The sequence below is a fragment of the Phlebotomus papatasi genome, chromosome 2 (assembly GCF_024763615.1).
Source record: "Phlebotomus papatasi isolate M1 chromosome 2, Ppap_2.1, whole genome shotgun sequence".
In the NCBI taxonomy this organism is placed as follows: Eukaryota; Metazoa; Arthropoda; class Insecta; order Diptera; family Psychodidae; genus Phlebotomus; species Phlebotomus papatasi.
In genome coordinates this window covers 84,256,014-84,280,094 of record NC_077223.1, presented here as the reverse complement: position 1 = coordinate 84,280,094, position 24,081 = coordinate 84,256,014, and the positions used below count along the sequence as shown (strand labels likewise).

Below are 24,081 nucleotides of genomic sequence, written 5' to 3'. Positions count from 1 at the left end.
TGTCTTTTTACATCATCTTGTTTGTGGAATCTGCATTTTTTGTTATTCTTTTGCACTGTATAATCTAGCTAGAGTATTTAATAACCAAAAATTCATGAAAATTCGAGGAACAAAAAATATGGCCGGAATTGCAAGCTGGCCGGAATTTGGCACACTTACCCTAACTGAAACTGAACTGATTTTGTGTAATAAAGACAATCATGACCCAAATGAAGTTCCATCAATTCTATGCTATTTAAATATATTTCCCCCTTCGGTGTAAAAAAATACAGTAGCGCCTCCATACGACACTCAAAGACACTAGGAAAAATGGCAGAAAAAATGAATCTGTCTTGAGTTAGGAAAAAAACAGTGTAATAATACCCTTCTGAACTGTGATAGAATTGTAAATATTATATAAAAATGAGCACAAGATTGAGGTAAAGTATTTTAAATATAATTTTTTACCATCCTGTTCAGGGATGTGCCTAATAATCCGCCCTCTTTCTCATGCCAATCTCTCGCCCACAGACAAGATGTCAAATCACTCTTTGAATTTTGGTGTGAAATTGCTCCCCAGTGGAACAACAATAAGGAAAAAACTAGCAATTGTGCACGTATTATTGAATGCTATCCTGAGGCAGCACTCGATGACAAGATCCTCAATGATATCACACAATTTGTATTCCCATATCAAATCAAGAGGTAGGTTCCGTAGGCTCTGATGATTCATTAACAAAGTGTCATTGTTGGATAAATTTTTCGTGCTAATTCTGAATGAGTCTCTCTTTCTATCTAGTACCAGCAATCACGTCCAAATCTACTCTTTTGTGCTAACCAATGCCGATTCCAAATGGAGCTTTGGATTCTGTCGTCACGAGCCGGACTCCGAAGTGGCCACAGTGATATTCTCCTACCTTCCCTGGCACGATGTTTTCCTTAGGCTAATTAATGTCTGTGTGGAACTTAAAAGGCACAATAGTGCAGAATTCCGGAGATTTCTCCAAGATATCCATAGCAATGGAATCCCAGAGCCTGGATCAACAGTAAATTTTTCTTATGGCAAAGGATCATCTGTAAGCCCTAATTAGCAAAAAAAATCTAAACCTAAATCTCTTAACAAATGACATTGCTCTAATTTTAGGTCTTCATCCTCCGGACGCCTACACTCTTCTCTCTCCCGAGCATTCCTGAAAATGTAAGCCCACAAACAGATGACAAATCATCACCTGTCACAGTCAATTTCACCCGAAACCAATTTATCTTTTCTCAGCACAACTTAAATATGTACTACAATTTCGTGCATCCGGACAGTATGATTGAGATCTTCGCGGCGATGCTGACAGAGAGACGGATCATCTTTATGTCACGCCACCTCGATGTCTTGACATCGTGTGTTCAGGCGGCTAAAAATTTCATCTACCCCATGATTTGGCAGCATCTCTTCATCCCCATTTTACCCCTCAAATTGAAAGACTTCCTCATGGCGCCCATGCCCTACTTAATTGGTGTCTCAGAGGCTATTTGGAAATGGGTGAGTGATTTTTTTCGCAATTGCATGTCCTTGTAGAAATTATCCTTTGTAAATAGGATAAATGGAGCAGAAGAATATTGACATTGTTTTCCATATTTGAAATTTAAAATATCGTAGTCAGCGAAATTGAAATAAGGTCATATGGCAAAATATAATATGTTTTTCTTTGCGTATATTGTGTAAAGTTGTAAAGCTTTTAATTCAACAATTAAAAGAACATTTAATAATACAAGATCATTATTTAGAAAATCGTTGTTAAGGAATGGATATTAATGAGAAATTATCCATTAGTTGTTGAAAAATCAGTAAAATTGCTTGTTATCTAGATTTTTTAGACCTTCGTTGCCTAAGCTAAACCGCCAGTCTGAAGCCGCCATAAGGCTTGGTTAGAAAGTGGTTGAGGTTGAGACCGTTTTACAGGTTCTCAACCGATTTGAACCGATTCATAACTCACTCAAAATAGATCACACAAAATATTTTTAGGAGTAATAAAAATTGCTTATCGGTTAATTACCGATTCATTACCGATTTACAAATTCAAAATATTACCCAAAATAGCTTATATGAGTAACACAATTGATACTTTAACCCATTCCTTACCATTGTATTATACATCATACGCAAATTGAGTGATTTTATATAATTTATTCCTGGGCAACTTTTATTTGAATTGCTGTCGGGAATGTATTTTTAGTTACTTTAGTTCTTCAATTACTTGGGAAAAATGGTCCGACAGATATGAAAATATATTTTGTTATTGTTTTCTTGCTTCGCAGAAGGTCATGCCAAAAATTTTGCATCAAAATGGCGGACGAAAAATATGACATTGCGTCGAATTTGTTAAAATTGGCCTTCGTCCTCTTTCCTGATTAGAATTTTAGTTGCCAATTTGTTTTATTGGATAGTTTAGTTACTCTATCTAAATTAATAGAGTTTGTAATGAATTAATGCACAGAATTTAAATTCAGCGACCGTTAAGACGTGTGTTTGATAGGGGCTCCCCGAGCCCCCATAATAGATAAAAAAAATTTCTTTTCAAAAAATTCATTTGTTAATCTGTAGGAAACTAATCTTAAAATATGAACATTCTATCTCAAGTATTTCTGGTACATTGACTGAATGGATTAATAATTACTTTCCAGTTATGAATCGGTTCATTGCCGGTTCATTATCGGTTCATAACCGATTGAAACCAATTCAGTCTAGTCAGAAATTCCAAGACTTTTCCATTGAGCACAAATATGACCCCAATCGGTTGAGATATACACTCTTCTATAACCTTTTTAACTTTTGACCTTGAAAACCCGTTATTAGGAATGATTCAACGGTATTTTAGTATGAGGACAAAATGTCCGCCTGTATAATCTTTAAAACATATCCAAAAATTTAAAAAAAAAGTCGCACAAGGCCTTTTCAATAATGAAGTGCATTATAAGGATCATTCGGTCGAATTATGGAATGTACCCCGAAGGTCCCAAGTCACCGTTTGACCTCTAGAGATAGCGACAGCCGGGCGGACAGACAGATAGACGCACAGACAGACAAACACCGTGACGCTTTTTCTCAGAAATCGTGTGAAACGAGAAGATTTGTTGAGAAAAGTGGTCCCCGGGGGGTTGTGGAACGTGGAAAATTTGGGAGTGAAAAAATCGAGGGATTTTATATGTATAGGGGAGACTGGGGCAAAAAGTCACAAATTGAAAATTTGAAAATTCAATATCTTCCAAGATAAAAGAGATAGCGGCTTAATTTTTTTTTCCATAGATGGCCTTCATAGATCTTCTTCAAAGTCGTAAGTTTCTTAGAATTCAAACAAGGAACTCAGATAATAAAAAAATATTGAAATTTTTAGCCCTATTTTTCAAATGTTTTCCTTACAGCAGATATCTATTTTGACCTAATTATTTTCCAAAATTTATGCACTGGTAAATATTTCTAAATGATTTGAATTCTTTGAATACGAAACCACTATCAATTTTAGAATTATACAAAGATTCTTATCTCCAGAAATTCCTTTTATTAAAAATTACCACTTGGGGTAAAAAGTAACAAAACGTATGGAGCAAAAAGTAAGAAAAACCGAAGCAATTTCTGATGTTTCACGGCGAGAAGAAACGTCATTTACGCGTCTCGCTGCTTTTTGTTTGCATTGGTCAAACGATTAGCAGCCTCTTGTGTTTTTTTTTCTAAAATAGCTTGAAAAGCGCTTTTCTCGTACAGATAGAGGAAACTGTGTTTTACAAAAGTGTAGAGGAATAAATTTCCTATGAAAATATGTCACCTAGCTATTTTTTAAATTTACGAAAGCCCATAATAAAGCAAATCAAAATGTGATAATATCCCATACCTGGTACTATTTGCCTCAGCATTTTTGAGAATGGTCACAAAATTACCTTTTAGAAAACAGCTCGATAAATGTATTTCCTTACAGAATAGAGGAAAATGACTTTCACAAAGTTGTAGAACATTAAATTTCCTATAAAACTGTACTAATTAGAAATTTCTAGGGCGCTAGGGTAGCTTGTAAAAAAATAAAATATCCGTTTTGTGAGTTTTTGCCCCAATCTCCCCTACTGCTCTATTTGTGGAATCAAAGTTAAAACTTCAAAAACGTTTCTCTACTGAAATAAAGGACTTACTGAGTGTCTTCGGAAGAATTGTGCTCCAAAAGGGTGTTTTTAATCAAATCACCTGGATGAAATTGATCTTCCTTTCCTCAAAGATTTCTTAATTTGATTCATTCAAAGAAATTAACATTTAAGCATATACTTCGGGAGAAAAATCCATTAGGAATTAATCATATGGAATACCTAAAAGAGTGCATTAATTTGAGTGACTCCAAACTAACAGGAATACAACTATTACCAAGGGGATAACTTCCTGAATAGCCCTAACACGTCAGTTTATTTTTTTAAATATAATATTTACATAGAATTTTATTCCATATATATTGCACTTCGAACATACCGAATTTTCAGCAAGAACAGAATGAACCATTTCGTATAATAAATTATCTGAAAACCCAATTCAGTATAAATTGGCTCAATGAAAGCACTATAGTTTGAAAACTGATTCTATTTTAGTCCAACGAAATTTAATTAGATGTTCCCAACAGGTGGTGCATGCATTTTGGCAGTCTCAAATAGTTTTATATTGTACCGTCTGGGAATTTAGATAGACGTGACTGTAATGATTTGATTTCACTTATGTTTAGATTAGACAAGTTATTAGTTTTTTTGTTCCGAGGAAAACGATGGTTCCCTTTAACTTTGCATAATTTTTTTAAACTCTATGAAATTAAAATAGAGCAATATCAATACCATAACACATTTAGCAGGTTAATAAAGTTATGATTGTTGAGAGAAAAACCATCCCATTGGAGATTAGTAAAAAATGATAAGAAATTTAGACAGAATTAAATGTTTTGTTTTTTTTTTTTTTTTCAGATAAGACAAGATGAATTGGGCGAAGTAGTAATCTACAATTGTGACACTAAAGTCTTCATTGCAACGTACAATGATGTAAAAAGTCTTCCACATGAACTAGTATCTGGCCTGAGGAAGAAGTTGGAAAAGAAGAATCTACGTGGAGATGATCTGAGCAAGGCCTTTCTCGGAGTTATAGTCCAACTGATTGGAAGCTACCGGGATGCTGTTAAATTTAGCCAATCGACCCAAGGGAGAAAAATTATTTGGGATGGCGATGCCTTCATTGAATCACGCCCAGTAACACTAAGACCTTTCCTTAAGAAAATGCTGCAATTGCAAATATTTCAGCAATTCATCGAGGATAAACTCGAAGCTCTCAACACAGGACTTGGGTATTCGGATGAATTTGAATTGGAGACACTGCGCTATGCAGAAAAGTCGACAAATAAGGCGCAGCAGTACAAAGAGTTCCTCAAGAATGTCAAGGATAAGGTGAAAGGTGGTGGCAAAGGTGTGAAAAATGTGTACCAAAACATCAAGACCAAGTACCAAATGACCTATCCATCGAATTTCTATCAACACAAGACGCACAATTCGACGGAATCTGTGGATTTTTCCCCATATGAGACACTGTCTCTATCACCGGGATCACGGAGTCAGTCAAATGCCTTCTCGCCTAGCCTTACGCGATCGGATAGCGACTATTGCAATCGAAATAAGACATCAAACACATCATCATCGGCCTCATCTTCTGACATGAATTTGCTGCAGGAATTGCAGGATCATGCATTCTTCAAAGCCTCCGCCTCCAGAAGGGTAAGTTGATCATTAACTAAATTTAATTATTCCAACAAGAAAACTATAAATGGCTGAGTAGAATGATCTCTGAACTGTCGAATTGAATAAATAATCTTCTGAAAATTTAGTAATTAAAATAATACTGATTAATACTGAATCCGTGGCAATCGCGATATTTCTATTTTGGTGAAACTAAGTTATTTGACCTTCTTGACCCCGAAAAATGAAATGCTTATATCATCATTTTTTTATCAGTTGTTTTTGTTTATTTTGATGAAAAATTAAAGACAGTACATTGACCTTTAATTTTTCGACATATACATGTCACTTATATACTATCATCGGGGAAAGTAATATTCTTTTCTTGGAGGTATGTTCAAGTTTTGAGTTTATTATCCAAATCCTCCCCAAAAAGGAGCACAAGAGAAAATTCTCAAGTTTTTTCGCCGCAGATTTGGAAGTTTAAAGAGAATTCATAACTATCCTAATTTTATAAAATTTTATGTCACAAATTGGAACAAATGACAACTCTGATTCTAAGTCTTTACCACTAATTTAATTCTATTCAAAGGAAAATAATTCATGGTGAAGTTATTCTTTACATTATTATCATGCAGGAGTGCAAGGATACCCGCATTTGCGGTTTAAATTCCTTTTTAGGTCATTGGTGATACATTTGAATATTTCTAAATGCATCAAATTAACAGACATTAGCGCTTCAAACAGTGAATTTTTAAAATTCATGTGTTCTGAAAAGTTATCTAGGGTAAATTAAGCTAATTGAAAACCTGTTCCAAATGGAAACTTTTGGCTACTCCAAATGGAAACATAATTTTTTTTCCATGATAAACGCAGTATTCAATTTTTATTTATATATTTTCCATACCTCAGTTTCATTATTTAGTTAATTTTGCTCCGAATAAAACGAAAATCCATTCATATTCACAAATTTTAATTTATAAATTTCTCAGAAAAATTAAAAGTGTACCTTTTCAACCATCGAATTTTTCATCGATCAGCCATGTTGTCTGATGAAAAACACAATAAGGTGATTGTTCTTTATTCGTTTTTTTTACATTTATGTAATGTTTATGGCAAAGTTACGTAAAATTAAGTATTAATCTTTATTGTTAACGGTACGTGAAATTCTCAAATGAAATAATTACCAATTTCGTGAACAAAAAGGGTTTTTCTGAAGTGTCTGCAAATGCTTCAATAGGAAACCCCGGAAATATGATTTTTTTTGGAGAGATTTTCTTATTGTTTTAGATGGGAAAGGAGAAAAGACCAAGAATAAGAACAAATCCTGTACTCAAGAGCAAATCAATAAGGGTTTGGAAGCCTTTCGTCGCGGTTGCACTCACACTATTTGTCTCCAATTAGAAAATTTCTCTTTTCTCCATTTGCATTAATTTGTTTCCAATAGAAGCATTTTACACTCGCGTATTTTTCTTGCATTTAAGAAGTTTTCAAATTATATTTAAAGAATTTTCACTAAACAGTAACATTCTAGAAGAGTCAATGAGCACATTTATGTAATTTCTTCAGAAATAATGAACTTAATCATATCGAACAGACTGGGATTTTTTACATGGTCATTGCTTTTTTACTCCTTCATTGCTTTTTTACACGTGGAAAAAGTATCCAAAAAATTGAGTCATCAAACCAATTTTTGCATCAATTTGATCTTTTTCCGTTCTCTGAGACAATATTCTGTAAAAAGAAAATGATATTTTAGTAAAATTAACCAAATTTAAATACCTTGAACAAAAAGCAAAAAGCAATTGCCCGGTCAATTGCTTTTCCTTGACAATTCCATATCACATAGTCCGTTGACATTCTCTGTTTAAATTCACTCTTCGAAATTTCATCGACCACCATCGAAATCAGCTGATGCCAGAAAAAATCAAAACAAAGGAAATTTTACTCATAAAACTCTTGTGAAAACCTTTGAAATGTGTTTAAAATGAGTCTAGGCATTAGTGAAATTAAAGTTTAGTATAAAATACAAGTGAATAATGTGAATAATGTGTTTTGAACAACTTAAAGTATTTCCCGCCTTGTACATTTTACTTACACTGGATGGCGCTGTTCTCAGTCAGTTTTCTAATCGAAAACAATGAAGGTGTCATATTCACTTCTCCATTGCTTCTTTGAAAATCGATTAAAAGAGCAATGGCCCAGTCTGTTCGATGCTAATGTGTTGTATCTTCTGTCAAAGTTAAAGCGTCTGGAAATGGTTTTGAATTAGGACATTTACCCTATGAAACTCGCCTAAAAATTATAATAGTAGTCAGTCCGGTGCTGGTCAAAATCCTGAACAACAAAATCTCGAAAGGGCTAAAATCGCGAAAGACCAAAATCCTGAAACAGACGATAAATATAGGGAGGATAATGAATGGATTTATTTATCAAGACAAAAAAGTTCCCTTCAAAGGAATAAACCAGTGGCAAGAGATAAGCTTATGGTAGCTGGAGGTGATTGAAATTCGGAATACGTGAAAATTCGATTGTGAATTGAATTTTGAGAGCAAAGAATCGCGTCGAGCAAATTGTTAAAATAAAAATATTCTAAATACTTCGAGTACAGAAGGCCAACAAAAGATAAAAAAGTTTTTTTTCAAATCTGTTAATAAAGATTAGAGATAGAGTATGGTACATTAGGATATATGAAGGGTCGGGTTACAGTAGTGGGTTGAAGTAGGGACGGATAGAATCCAATCCACTATTGGAAAGATTTCAATCTCAAATACAATATACTAAAATTTCACCGAAATTGCTTCATAAACACTGAAAATGCAGTCCGGTCAAGACAGTTTTGATTATAGCTCAGGCTAGAACACATCGAGGGAGCAGTATGACCCACTGTTGGAAAGGTCTGGGGCTCAGCTACAACATACTAAAATTTAAAGAAAAAAGCATCTTATAGTGTTCAAAATATTCCAAAATCAATTAGTCAATAGTTTTGATTGATACTTTTGATTGATAGTTCGATTTTCCCGAGCTGCCAAGGTAGCAGTGTATGTAAATTTTCTACAAAAACACAAAAGACAAGTCCTATTAAGCATAGATTTTTACGTAAATGCCTAATGCCCAGCGTACAATAACTTTTGTTTGTAAACATGTTTTCAAAATTTCCTATGAGTGAGCGAGACGACTACCCAAGCAGCACAAAATAACCAGAAATTATCGTTGTGCCAACGTTAAAAAACGGTTATTTCAACCAAACAAGTTATGAAAACGTTATCTAACAGTTGAATAGCCAAGATGTGCTGCTTGGGTAGATCTAGATCTCACTCATTCTTATTGAAATGTCAAAAACATATTTATAAACAAAAGTTATTGTGCGCTTGTCATAATGCCCAACGCACAACAACTTTTGTTTGTAAACATGTTTTCAAAATTCCTTGTAAGAGAAGGAGATGACTAGATCTTTGTGTTATGCCCATCGCACAATAACTTTTGTTTGTAAACATGTTTTCAAAATTTCCTATGAGAGTAAGCGAGATGACTATATCTAGATCTCACTCACTCTCACTGAAATGTCAAAAACATATTTACAAAACAAAAGTTATTGTGCGCTAGGCATTATTCACTCTCATTGAAATGTGAAAAACATGTTTACAAAACAAAAGTTATTTTGCGTTGAGCATAGTGACCAGCGCACAATAACTTTTGTTTATAAACATGTTTTCAAAATTTTCTGTGAAAGTGATCGAGAGATGACTATATCTAGATTTCATTCACTCTCATTGAAATGTCAAAAACATGTTTACAAAACAAAAATTATTGTGCGTTTGGCATTATGGGTATAACCCTAATAAATCCTTTATAACTTGTTATAGTTGTTTTTTTCGAATAGATACTTGGAATAAAATTATAGTTTTAGGACTTTAGACAGAAGTACTAATCACTCATTGCTAAGTTAAAAACATTTTATAAATTTTTGTATTTTAGCAAGTTTTGAAGCTTAAACAACATGCGATCCGAATTACTTTCTTTCACTCTGGACAAAGAGGTGAATTTCGCTTCTCAGTACATTCACAACAACAATTGTGCAAAACAGTTAGAGACAGCCACTTAGGGTTTTCAAAAAAATATCAATTTATCAATTTTTTTCTTTTTATTTCGTCAATCCTACATTTAGGCCAAAACTGCGATTCTCTTGCAGGAATCATCAAGTACAGATTTGCTGCATTTGAATGATGATGAGACAGTGAGCGATAGGAGAAATCACAAGAGCTCAAACAATGATCTGGACTTTTTGCTATCGACCAATGATACGGCGGTGGCAGAAACATCGTCATCTGTGACGGGATTCACAAATCCACTCTACCCATATTTTATACCAAAATCATCAGACACATCCAAACAAGCTTCACCAACTCACAAAACGGAAGAATTGGAACTGCTGAGGCAATATGGCCTAGATAAGTTCTCCTAAATTTAATCACTAAATTAGGGAAAATATATTAAAAGACTCGCTTCACTTTTTTTTTCCAATTTTTGAAACATTTATCGGAAAAAATATATATTCTCTAAAATTCTTCACAAAAAATTTTCACATAGATTTTTTTCTCTCCTTTTTTTTGTCATAACATTTTACATTACATACAGTCATTAAATATAGCGACAAAATGCTAAAATTGGTCATTTCTAACATAAAAAAGTTTGAATATATTGCCCAAAGAGTCAAAAAACATGATTATATTGGTGCTATTTCGATTGAATATCTCTTTCAGCAAGTCTTTCTAATTCATCATCCTTTTGTGCAATATCTCTATCGCTCTAGGTTTTCCAAAATTGCATGGAGTTTATTGGAAATCCTTTGTACACAACATCTCTAAATATATATATATATAAAAAAAACCTCATATAAAACCTTGCTTTTTCCTAATAATAATCCAAAATTACTAAGTACAAAGTCCCAATAAGGAATATATAGAAAATAAAAAAAAATATGAGTGAGATTCTCAAATATTAAAAAATAAATAAAACAATTAATAAGAGCAACTTGAAAATCCCAAGTTCAAATATTCCAATAGAAAAAAGTAGTTTATGAGGCACATTATCTTTCTGTTTATACACTTGTAAAGCCCATTTTCTTTTAGTTCATCGAATTACAATCATTCTCTACTCATCTTTTCTATATTTATCATTTTCTAAACATCCTGAACAGCACAAAAGTGCTTTAGGAAGTCAGGTATTTTTATCGATCCTAATTAGTTTATTGAGACATAAAAAAAAGAGTCCAGAATAAACCTTGGGCTTTATCAAATTCATTGTTGCCATTCACTGGTTGCAATAAATATTGCGCTCTGTTAGCAGAAGATTGGTCACAGAAATAATATTTACTCACAGCATTAGATCATTTCAGTTCCAAATAAATTTAAATTGATGAATAAAAATGTTATATTATATATTTTTTGTATTAAAAAAGCCTCTTTTGTAGATATTTCTGCATTTCATTTCATAGAGATTTCTTTTTTAATTTTATGAAAGAGAATATGTATTTTAAAAAAATAATTATTTATTTGTAAAAGATTGTCAAATATTCATTTTTTGAGTGTGTTATTTTCTCAGTTAATTTTTTTTTTTTTTGGAAGAACACGCATTAAAATCTAGTGAAAAAAAGCTTAGAATATAATTCAAAAATAATAATAATATTATCTGGTCAATAAAATCTTTGAAAAATCCAACGGATTCTTCGCATTTTTAATTAATCCAATGCAAAAGAAGTCTTCAATTGCCTTTCATTCATATGAAGCATATGCCTCATGTGAATTCCCCATTGGGATCGTGGTGCCCTCTACCGGCGATTCTACTAACTTAGGATGTTCTGAAAAGTTCATGAACATCAAATAATCCCTTTTCTTTGACAAAGGCAATTAACATTAACAGAATTTTGATACTTTCAACCATGAAGCTGAAATTGAATTACAGAATTGCAGCTTAATTACTTAGACAACAAAATACAATAAGAAACCTGTATCATTGCACTGAATTTCCCAAGAGTCAACACAGAATAAAAATTCAAAGTATTTTGCTGAGAGAAATATTCCAATTCGAAACAGACACCCTTTAAGTCCCGAATCAGGTCCCAGAAATCGTTCAGCAAGTTTTGTCCCTAAAATATTCATAGTTTTACTCCTGCTTGTCCGGAAAGGCCGTGACAAAGAGAATTTGTGACACTTTCTCCACAATTTTGTTAACTTTATTCAAACACTGGGGCTTCTGCTGCCAATAAATGCAAAGATAGTAAATGGGAATGCCAGTGAGAATGAGAGCAATGCTAAGAAGAAAGTCCCAAAACTCCGTTATGAGTGGAATAAAAACAAGGAAGCAGCAGAAAATAAAGAAAATTGTGGGAATGACCATATTAACACGAATTGGACGATGCATTGAGGGTTGAGAATGGCGCAGCCAAAAAAGAGCTACAATACATGCAGTGATGCAAAGCCAATAGGCATTGCTGGAGATGTTGATGAGGAAGAAAATGTCTCGCCAGAAAAGCATCACCAATGCCAAGATGCACGATATTATGAGAGAGGGTACGGGAGATTTCTTGTGAATGTGCACCAAAGCAAAAATCGATGGCAAATGGTGCTCTTCAGCTCCAATTGCGTACAATCTTGCTGATGTTAGAATAACTCCATTTATGCTCCCAAAGGTGCTAAGAGCTACAAAAATGGGAATTATCCAGGCAACGGATGAGAACATCTTGTTACCAAAGAGAACGGCTGTTGCGAGAGAGCTAAGGATTTCATGTTTCGAGAGGACGGCAAAATAGGCCACGTTCACAAGGACATAAACAATTGTGACGATTGGTACGGCAATCCAGATGGCACGGGGGAGATTCCTGAAAGCACAAACCATAAATTACATTCCAAGGTTACCTACTTCTTTTCACAAATGCAATTTTCTAAATGGAAAGCTATTGAGAAAATTTTAGGGATGCAATTCTGCTAAGATTGATGATTGATTAATGTTGTTTTCCCTGTGGAAATATTAAATTAGAGATCAAGTTACAAATAAAAAATACTTAGTGGAGACATAAACCAACTAATTATAAAAAATCACGGTAAGTTAAGATAGTCCCTGATCCAAATAAAGTCCTCTTGAAAATTTCCATCTTTCGTTAAAAAAAAACTTTACAGATGAAAAAATAAATTTAAAAAAAAATTAACCACAATAGTGAAGACAACTAGGTTTCATGATAATCATGTGTCTCCGCTTATTGTAAAAATTTTCCGTACAATATTCATATTATCAATATTTGTTTATTTTATATTCATTATAAATTCGCATTCTTTTTCGATAATTTCTCATATACTTCCGGAATTTAGAATCCAGGAACTGTGCGAATTACGGTGGAGGACAGTGGTCTAACGTCTTAGTGTTTTGTGTATTGTTCCATTTATATTAGTGTGAATTTTATTAGATGTCTCATTTATCTTAGAGATAGAAAATAAATATATGCTCTCGGGTAGTAAAAAAAAATCTCATAAAATGGATCAATTCCTTTAAAAAAAGGCTTCAGAACGCAAGCTTAGAATGAAGAAGGTAAGTTGATGTCCAAGAAGCAAACAAGTGGCTGCGTAATTGAACCAAGAGTTAGACAAGTCTTTTAATGCGCACCTTTAAAAGACTTATAATGAGATTTTTTTAAATTTCTGTTATAAGCTTTTAAGCCTCTTAAGAGTGCGCCACTTTCCTTTTAGTAGTCCTAATGACGGAACCAAGCTCGCTATAAGCATATTATAAGAATTTCGGTTCTATAACACCTTACTTATGCCCTAGATGCACTTACATCTTAAGTCGAGAAACAGCTTAACGTAATCGTAATCAAAATAATTATTAGATTACATTTCCATTAATTTATGACTAATCCGTCTCTCGGTTTACGCTGAGAAAGAGCTTAGTTAGTGCGAACCTGATTTGGATTTAGTCCAAGCATTATTTTGATGGAATTTTGGTGGCAATGAACCGGTTATGAAACGAATAAGTTATTTTCGTCCGAAAATTAATTCTATTAATCTTATAACTATTTTGTGGGATCTTTTGAGTGATTTATGGGCACTCAATGGGTCAAATGGTAGAGCACTCGCTCTATGATGCAAGTGTCCTAGGTTCGAATCCTCTTTAGGTCACAAGGAATTTTTCTGGCGTTAAAGGTGTTTGAATTGCATCCAGCAAGCTTCACTGCACTATGTCTAGAAATCCCCTTGTGGGAAGGCCTAGTTCCTTCATGGAATGTTGTGCCAGCATTATTATTATTATTATTATTTTGATTACAATTTCCTTAAGCCTTCTCTAGGCTTAAGTTGTAAGTGTGTTTACACTGAGAAAAAAACGGGGATGCGATTAACTTTATTTCCTAATAACTTTAACACTTTTTAGGTGTAAAAATATATCAACATTTTTTTATGTTAATTCTACACCTTTTCAAGGGTAAAATTAACATGAGAAAGAGTAAATTTAACCCCCAATGCACCTAAAAAGCATAATATTTACACCGATTTCGGATCAATACTGCAACATTTCCGGAATGTTATTTTCACATTTTCAGATTTGTCTCTGTGAAGAGCATTAGAGAAATATGCAAGGCGATAATGAAAAAAAATTGCTTCCTGGATGTCTAGGGAAAAGCGCTGTACCTTCGGACGATTTATGCTTCGCACAAATCATTTTTTTTTCAATGTGTTGTAAATGAATTTGGCCCAATATAATATTGTATTTTAATAGCTAGTCCAATACCTCAAATTTTCAGAAAAGAGTTATAGGTGAACATAGAGAAAGGAACATAGAGAAAAAAATACATTGTCCGAAGCTTAAGTTTTCCGAAGGTAGCGCGCTAATTAATTTTTTAAGAAAAGATTTTAAAATGAATTTTTACACTCAATATTAAATACAAAGTATTATTCACTGATATGAAGCATAAGCATTATGTTTTTTGAACAATTTGCGAAATTCTAAAATTCATATTGAAAATGGAATTTGATAACAATGACGTTTATAATAAGGTGAGGTAACTGGATCGTTTTCCGAAGAGTGCTACTTAAACGCTTATTTTTGGACTGATGAAATTCTTTTTTACTTCTTCTAAATCCATAGAATTATTCACTGTTTCATTCAGAAACATAATATAAAAAAAATTATCAAAAATATTAAAGAAAATTTATAAAATAATGATAATACTGAAATAAGTCAGCATACACTAACTGGATCGCCTAACAAAAGAAGAAGAAGAGTACGCAAGAGTAGGATAGGTAGAACTTTCGGGAAAGAAAGGAATGTGAATTTTGATCGCATGAAATTTTACCGATCTGCCGTAATTTATCCAAATGTGCCGCAGCTATTAGGGTTCATTTTAAAAATTGAGTGGATCTAACTACATTTTTGCTTATTAGTTTGCTTTTGATAAGCATATAATTTTTCGTGTGATCCTAACAGCCGATTAAAGCTAAAACCCAGTACATTGATCCTCAGTAGGAGAAAGCGTTCAGGCTTCGCACACACACTGACTTCGAACATCTCATATTTTTTCCATATTCTTTTAATGAATTTAACCTAGTATATTCAAGAAATGTGTGACTTAAGACTAACTGTTTAAAATATATTGCCATAGACAAGTCAGATTCATTAAAGAAATATGGGAAAAACATGAAGTGTTCGAATTCAGAGTATAAGCGAAACATAAAAGCCTTCCCCTAAAACAGTTGAAAAGAAAACCATAACTTTATGCAAGCCACAAAATAATCTCATATCAAATAAGAAAATACATAATGTAGCAATGAAGTGTTATGACAAAAAAAACAAGCAGTGTGATTAAGAAAGAATCATAACAATCATTTTGGTTTATTTTGTTTTGGGTTCAATTATGCAAATTAATAGACAAACAATAACAATACGGGTCAAGGTTATTTGGAACTATCATGTGGGTAGAGTTTTTTTCTGTTTTTGTTATCTGGAACATGAGACGCTCCTCTTTTGTAATCGTTGCAATCATTTCATTTGAAATTGAAAATTTTAATCAATTCTAAATTAAATACATTTTAGCTAGAATTGCACCCATCTTCTCAATGCAGTAACCTAAATATTTAATTAACCTTACCTGTATGGATCCTGTAACTCTTCAGTGACCATATTTAGAATATTCCATCCACCGAATGAATAGAGCCCAGAGTATGCTGCCAAACTCAGAGATTTTACACTGTATGATCCTACCCACATCTCCTCAAAATTCCCCATACCATCCGTTACCATGGAGTACGCCCCAAAGGCAATGATCACGGCCAGGGCCAACAATTTGGCTGCCGTGAAGATATTCTGAACCCGTAGAGCCCAATTCACGGAGATGCAGTTGACGGCTGTGATGAAGCAGAGGCAGATTGCAGCCAGTAGGCGTACGGCATCATCTGGAGGTTCACAGTCGGGAAAGAAGGGTTTGATGGCGTAGGTGGAGAATGTGATAGCCGATATGGCCAGGATAGTTGGTCGACCGATCACAAGAGTGATCCAGAGACAGAGGAAAGCCGCCAATGGGCCAAAGGCGACCAGTAAGTACGCGTAGTCACCACCAGATCGAGTGATGAGGGTGCCCAATTCGGCATAACAGAGCGCCCCCAGAGCCGACACGAGGCCACTCAGGGCCCAAATCAGCAGAGACACTCCGATTGATCTGTGAAATCAAACGACAAAATTTTCCACACAACACACAATGCTTATTTGCCCAAAAAGACGAGACAACAAATTCCAGAAAAACATACTCAGCATAAATAAATACTCCCGTTGGTGATATGAAGATGCCTGAACCGATAATTGTACCCACAATAATTGCAACACCACTCACAAGGGTGATTTTCCGCTCAATCACCACCTTTTCCGTCGACATTCTTCTTGTGTCTTTCTTAGCGCCGGCGAATCACTACAAACGTCTTCAAATACCGTGTCCTTGCAGCTATCTTTAGCTGGGATGTAATCACACTCTGCTAAACAACCACAGCAAGGAGGATGAGAAGAGACTCACACTAACTGGCCAAATATTCCAAAAACCACGCACAGCAGCACAACACACGCTTCCCAAAAGGCGCTAAGCAGACCAAGAGATCTCTTCACTCTCTACAAAACGATATGACACTGCGAGTCAACTTCGGCAGACTAGGCGCGAAAGTCTAGCGATTTGTGCGAAGGAAGCGTCTTCTTCTGGCCAGAGAGTGTGCAGAAAAGAACAGATACGGAAGAATGCAACAGAAATATGCGGTAGGAGCAAAAGGAAGAAAGAGACACTTGAAAGCAGAAAATGTGTGTATTATTTCTGGTTTTGGGGCATGCGCTTTTTTTTAAATTCATCACACACACATCACATCCACATTTCTCTCTTGCCATCTCATTCTGACCATATTGCTCGCGGAGGGAGAACTTGTTGAAGCATCTCACCAGAGAACACAATATCATCCTCTGAATGACGCGCAAAGCAACCCCATGTCACGCACAATACACACATCAATCCCATAAGAGAAAGAGAAGATTCAAGGACAGACCCGGAGGAGCAATTGAATTGCAAATTACCGTGATTCTTGGATGCGTTCTTCTTGTCTTGAAGAAAAATTCCCATCTCCCTCCAAAGTTCAGGGACTCCTGACAAGGGGAACAGAGCAAAGGGGAAACAACCAAGGAATTTATGGACATCGGATAATGTTACTGAATAAGGTATGCTATGCTTCTTCATCTTAAAAATGAACTATATTACAGAATATAAGCAATAAATATTTTTGTGCTCAAAATTCATTAGGTTTTTAACCTTTCATTGACTTGAATACCAGAAAGTTTGTGATCAAAATTTAGCATAAGTAGTTTAGATTATTATCTTTATCTTTTGTTTTTATTATTGGATATTTCGCTAATCATGAGATTCCAATCTATACTAAATTTTTGGCAGAACATTCTATTTTTTTTAACAGTTCAATTTCATATTATAAATTAAAATTCACATGAAGCATATGCTTCACTGAGAAAAAAAGAGGGTGCGATTAACTTTTTTTCCTCATAACTTTAACACTTTTTATGTGTAAAAATATATCAACATTTTTTAATGTTAATTTTGCACCTTTTTAAGGGTAAAATTACCATGAAAAAGGGTACCTTTAACCCTTAATACACCTAAAAAGGGTAATATTTACACCGATTTTGGATCAATACTGCAGGGTAAAATTAACATTTCCGGAATGTTATTTTAACTTTTTCTAATTTCTCTCACTCACTCAGTGTTTGAGCTAACCCTATCATACTGAGTGCGTCATTTATGGCTAATGCAAAAGTAATTTCTCGTAGAGGAAGGTTTTCAGGCTTCGCGCACACTCTGGCTTCGAACATTTCATATGTTTACCATATTCCTTTAAAGTTTGATCTATTTAAAAAAAAATGAGGGACTTCAGACTAGCTATTTAAATATATTGTCATAGATAAGTCAGATTTATTAAATAAATATGAGAAAAATATGAAATGTGTGGGAAGGAAACGATAATACCTAGTGCCATACCCTGCCGAAAAAACTAATTTATTCAAGGCAGCATTCAAAGGGGTATGGCCTTTTTCTCACTATCGCAGTATTTGAAAATTGCTAAACCACAGTTTAAGTACTGCCCTAAAAATCATACTTCCGGGATAGGGGATCTCAGTGGCGCAATAGGCAAGACCGTTGGGTCTTGGATGGATGAGATATAAGGGATAGGAAACACCAATATTCAATGTTTGCAGAGCGATATTTTCAATACAAAGCTAATTGCTATAAATATACAAATAGGGTATTTCTGGATTGAGATTTCCTCACTGTTTCAGATGGGTAGAAATAGAGAAGACCACGAAGAAGTATAAGCTTTATGTGCTGATCACTTCTACCGCTTCACCCGAGAGACGATTTAATGATAAGAATAATTAATAAAAATAAAGATTTTAGACTACATTAGCATTTGTTTTCCAATAAGCCGTATCTCTGCTTAAACCATAAATCCATCTAGGGCATGCGAGCCCAAATAAACTCGAGCTCTTAAAAGGGAATTAATTAAAATGACCTCTAATCGATGGTTATAAATTCTCAGTGAATGAGTTAAAGTTATGTCTTTATGCCAAATTTTAAAGGCTAAATATTCTCGAGGATTAGCCTCAATCTATTTAAACTCTAATACGGACTTCAGACTGGAAGTTTAGCCAAGTTTCTGAAAGCCTCAAAAATCTAAATTAACAATTTCCTGATAAGGAATTAGAGGATTTAAGCCATATGGCTAAGCCTCAGATCTGAAGTCTATATAAGTCTATTTGGGCTCCAAGCCTTATGCCTGAAGCCCATATTACACTTCATCTTTAAATGACTTTCTACTTTCAATAAGTGTAAGGGGTAAGGGTTTTAATAAGGGTACCAAGCGAACAGAAGCCTGTTCAATCATTTTCACAATAAATTATTTTTCCATGGAAAACATGGGCTGCTGATTCAATTGCACGCATGATACCGTTTCTCAAGGCTCGTAGTGAGTCGAAAATGAGTTGAAGTGCGCATGGCAATTGGTTGAGATCAGTGGCAAAAAAAAAACAATCAGCCAATGCCCCAGTCAGTTGGTAGAGCATTCGCCTAGACAGCGAAAGGCCCCCAGTTCAAGCCTGGGTGGAGGAAGAATTTTTTTCCTGTCTATTTGGGTTAAATTTGTAGATTGGGAAGTACTTGTTCTGATTGTCGCTCTCTGTGCACAAACACAAAATTTCTTGGGTTTACGTACCAAGCGAACAGAAGTCTGTTCAATCACTTTCACAATTAATTTGTAAAGGTTGTCAGAATTCTAAAGAGGATTGTCTAAAATTTCGCGTGTCTAAAATGCGTTATTTTACCTCAATTTTGAGATTTTTGATTTTGGTTGTTTAGAACCGAACCCAAGGAGTAACTCTTTTCGGGCAACTCAACCCAATCTAGCCAGGGAACCCATAAGTAACCCAGGGAACTTGGGGAAATTCATACATTTTTCCAAGAAACCCAAGTAACTCTCGGCTATTTAAGGGAAACCATACATTTTTGAGAAAATTCACAGCAAAATCACAGAGAGCCTATACATTTTCCCGAAACTAAGGGAGCACATACATTTTTCTATAAGAAATCAAGAAAACTTAGGGAGACCATACATTTCCCAGGGAGCTAACAAGAAAAACAAGAGACGAGGGAAACTTTGGGAACCCACTAGTGTTATTTCCTGGGGGATCAGGACTTGAACTATACTGATTTCGTATGAGCTTCCCCTGATCGAACCCGATTTTTGGCAGCTGGTCATTTTCAGAATGAGGAATATTTAAAACTTTTACTCCTTATATTCTACTGGCCCTGCTGTTATAGAAAGATCGATTAGAAGTTGGTGATCAGACTACGGTCTTGCAATAGCTAACTGAGGTTATGAGAAAATCACACAAAAAATATGTAGGTATACGTGTCTGTAAAAATCTAACTTGCGAGAATGCCTATAATTTCTATGGAACTTCCCTGTGTTTTTTCATATTTTAAGAGTATCACGGTATAAGTTAAAAATTTTAGTAACTTTTAAAATGGAATATGAGCCTGAAAAAATCTGTATCTTAGATATTCTCATATGGTCATTTAACAATCACAGAAACATAAGCTGAAACAGCTTATTTTTACACAAGTTTCCGGGTCTTCCGGGCTTTCCGGGGAGATTTAAAAAGCGTTACGAGAAAGCTTTGCTTGCTTATTAATTAACATAAACATAAGCTATCTCCTTGTTTGTTTGTTTAATTGATGTAGCTGGCTTTCCAGATAAGATTATAATGAAAAAATTACCTTGATCGATGAATACAGGCATCCCGCAGCAGTTTTTCTGGAAATTTTCCTCCTCTACGCCATTTTTTTGCTTCAAGGCAAAGGCTGCTTCAATCACCTCAATTTTGTTAGAATTTGCGGACTCCTTCGATCTTTTCACAAATAATGTTTAATCCAGCTCCTGAAGGATGATATTTGACGAAGTTTCAAGCACAATTTAGTTGAGTTTATAGAGTTTTTCAAAGCACTTTTCTCACGAGCAGCTAAATCCTTTTACCATCCACGCCATCCACCATTTACGACACTAGCGCCAGCGGTTGCAAACACAAACTAATTTTGGGACATTTTGGGACAAAGTAAGAGTTTTCAAAGCTTGAGGAAAAGATCTTAATTTAAAATTTACTCTTGGATTCAATTAAAAATGTGCTGTTTTTTTTTTTAAATTCGGGCGCATTTCGAAAGCAAAATGGTCATTTGATTGCAGAGACATTTTCGGGCGTGAAACAGTACATCATACATTCGATATACATACATAACTGAACACAACTCGTCAAAAGAAAAGAAAATTCAATAAACTATTTCAAATGTAACAGCTGTCTCATTTATGTAGTTCGAATTTCGATCTTGAAAGATCTAGCGAAAAATATTAAGATCTTTTTCTTAAGAGCTTAGGCGATAAGCGCAATAACAATTTTTAAATCTTATTTTAAAAGACTTAGGAGAAAGCGCGCTTTCGGCGCTTTGGAAAGGCTCAAGCTTCAAGCAAATCATTTTTTCAACACGATTTTAATAATTTTAACCCATAAGAATATTATATTTTAATATACAGTCTAATGCTTCAAATATCCTGAGAAAAGCATGGTTAAAATCTATTAAGAACATAGAAAAAGAATTGTAGAACAGATCTAGCAGGGTAAATGTCCTAATTCAAAACCATTTCCAGACGTTTTAACTTTCACAGAAGATTCATCACATTAAGTTCATTTTTTTCTGAAGAGAATTACATAAATTTGCTCCTTGACTCTTCTAGAATGTTACTGTTTAGTGAAAATTCTTTAGATATAATTTGAAAACTTCTTAAATACAAGAAAAATACGCGAGGGCAAAATGCATCTATTGGAAACAAATTAATCCAAATGGAGACAAGGGAAAAGTTTCTAATTGGAGACAAACAGTGTAAGTAAAACCGCAACGAAAGGCTTCCAAAACATTATTGAGTTGTTCCTGAGTGCAGGATTTGTTCATATTCCTGGTATTTTCACCTTTCCCATCTAAAACAATAAAAAAAATCTCTCCAAAAAATAATTTTTCTGGGGTTTTCTATTGAAGCATTTGCAGATACTTCAGAAAAACCCTTTTTGTTCACGAAATAGGTAATTTATTTCATTTGAAAACTTCAAATACCGTTAACAATAAAGATTAGCACTTAATTTAACTAAAATTAGCCAGAAATATGACATAAATGTTAAACAAAACGAATATACAACAGTCACCTCATTGTGTTTTCCATTGGAAAACATGGTCGATCGATGAAAACTCGATGGTGAAAGGTACACTTTAAATGTTTCTGAGAAATTAACAAATTAAAATTTGTGAATATGATTGGATTTTCGCTTTATTCGGAGCAAAATTAACTAAATAATGAAACTGTGGTATAGAAAATATATAAATATTATAATTTAGTACTGTATTTATCATGAAAACAATGACGTTTCCATTTAGAGTAGCGAAAAATTTCCATTTGGATCAGGTTTTGAATTATCTTAATTTACCCTAGAATTAAAAATCCAATGTAAGAATTTGAGTCTCTTCTGCAAAATCACCTTTAGCGCCAACCTTGAGCCATATTGGACAAATTGATAGGCGTAGCGTACCACAGCAGTGTTTCAATTGTAATCATGCCAATCAATCGTGCACTCCACTTAATTAATTGATGCAGCTAATCATATGGAGAAGACCCAGGAAATCGCCTCGCAATCGCAAATTCCGCTTCAACACCAACAAAAAAAAACAACATGAGAAAGAGAGAGCGATTCTGTGAACCGAGATATCTTTATTATTCTTCCACAAATATTTATAATACATTTTTTTCTTGCTTTTATAGGAATTATGTGTAATGTGTTTTTTTTCTGATTTTTTACTCTCTTGTCCTTTTTTTTAAATCTTCTCTAAAAGTTAAAAGAATCACAATTTCACAAATAATTGAAAAAACTATTTTTTATTTTCTCAAGTTTCTCTGCAAGCTGCGGAAAGACATCTAGAGTCTCTTTTGTATGAAAAAATGTGTTGCATGACTTTTTTTTCTTTGCATGGGTTCGGGTAGTGCCCAATTTTCTTACAATCTTGACACAAAATCATTTTTTTATTTAAAAAAAAACTAATTATTAAATGAACAAATCCCCAGATTTAGGGTAGATTTTTATGGCTTCGACACAGCTTTTAGATCAGGAAAATTTCATGTAATCGAAATTTAGATCCTTTGCTCTCTCAAACGTTTTTCATATGTCTGTCTCACTCTTTGACACTCTTCTTCTTCTTCTTTTGAACATCATACCAAATTCAATTTAATTCAATCGAATTTGAATTGCGAAAATGAGACAGATATATAAAAAGTCTTGAGTATGAAAGAGATGTGAATTTCGATTTCATGAAATTTTCCTGATCTAAAAGATGTATCGGAGGCTTTAGTAATCTCACCTAGTTTTATTATTTTCCTTTGAAAATGAAATGCAAAAAATGCTTCTCTTTAGCTCCATATCTCGCTCCTGTTTCCTCTACATTCGTCAGCCTAAAAAGTTATTTAATATCTTCTTCATCTTCGTCTCCTTGTGGTTGCTCCAAAAAAAAAAAAACGCAAATAGATTCCTCCTCAAAAAAAAACCTTCATGAACAAAAATCATCTACGACTGTTTAATAAGTACAGCAAGGCAATTCGCACTTGAACTCATCCTTTTTGTTACCACTTTATCTGGAATTTATCTTTTTCATTTTGGGCACCCTATTTTTTGGAATTTCTTTTATACTTCGTCGAAGCGTTTTTCTTTATTCTATCTCTTCCTAATGCGTCACCTCTAATTTATCTCGTTGAGTTTCTTTGAGCTTGTAAGTGCGAAATGCCTTAGAGTTTTCTTTCTCGTCCTCTTTCTAAATTGTTATCCATTTTTCATCAATTTCTAGGATAGTTTAATAATTACTAATTATTGTAGTAGAAAACAAGACAAATAAAATAGTACAAAAACTGAAGATTCTCCCTTCAGAATGGGTTTTGTAGAAAAAAAAGCAGTTTTTTTTTTCTTTCTGAAATTCTATATTCTAAACTCCCCCACAGACTTTTTAATGTATTTTTTTTTCATTCACCTTCTAATCTCCGATTTTTCTTCAATTTATCTTCAAAGAAAAATCCTCAGTGAAATCTTCACTCTCTTCCCATTTCTAAACTTCTAAATATTTCTTCTCGTTTTGTTTTCATCTAATTTTCTCCTCTATTTTTTCTTTTGTTATCTTTTTTTTTTATTTTCAAGACGACG

The 24,081-nt window shown here is 34.0% G+C and overlaps 3 protein-coding genes across 4 annotated transcripts in view; 1 reads left to right on the top strand and 2 right to left on the bottom strand.

Annotated features, from left to right (window-relative positions):
* The window catches only part of LOC129804759 (protein PTCD3 homolog, mitochondrial), a 29,268-nt gene extending 8,408 nt beyond the window's left edge, over window positions 1–20,860 (bottom strand). The window contains exon 1 of the mRNA XM_055852351.1: window positions 20,576–20,860. The gene's annotated coding sequence lies outside the window, so the exon portion shown is untranslated. The remainder of the gene's footprint in view (window positions 1–20,575) is intronic.
* Window positions 264–10,595, top strand: LOC129804757 (DENN domain-containing protein 1A). Of its 2 annotated transcripts, none has more exons than XM_055852349.1 (7): window positions 264–419; window positions 511–684; window positions 779–1,055; window positions 1,124–1,177; window positions 1,253–1,513; window positions 4,960–5,757; window positions 9,911–10,595. In XM_055852349.1, exons 1-7 carry the CDS (start codon window positions 403–405, stop codon window positions 10,181–10,183), a joined length of 1,854 nt encoding a protein of 617 aa, XP_055708324.1. In that variant the 5' UTR covers window positions 264–402; the 3' UTR covers window positions 10,184–10,595. The 2 variants fall into 2 exon arrangements, with proteins under 2 accessions (XP_055708324.1, XP_055708323.1); XM_055852348.1 differs by having other exon boundaries at window positions 275–419; window positions 9,887–10,595.
* LOC129804764 (large neutral amino acids transporter small subunit 1) lies at window positions 11,362–16,979 on the bottom strand. The gene is made up of 3 exons (XM_055852358.1): window positions 16,509–16,979; window positions 15,854–16,420; window positions 11,362–12,598 (listed from the first exon to the last, which is right to left on the bottom strand). Exons 1-3 carry the CDS (start codon window positions 16,631–16,633, stop codon window positions 11,884–11,886), a joined length of 1,407 nt encoding a protein of 468 aa, XP_055708333.1. The 5' UTR covers window positions 16,634–16,979; the 3' UTR covers window positions 11,362–11,883.
* Window positions 20,861–24,081: the final 3,221 nt, after the last annotated feature.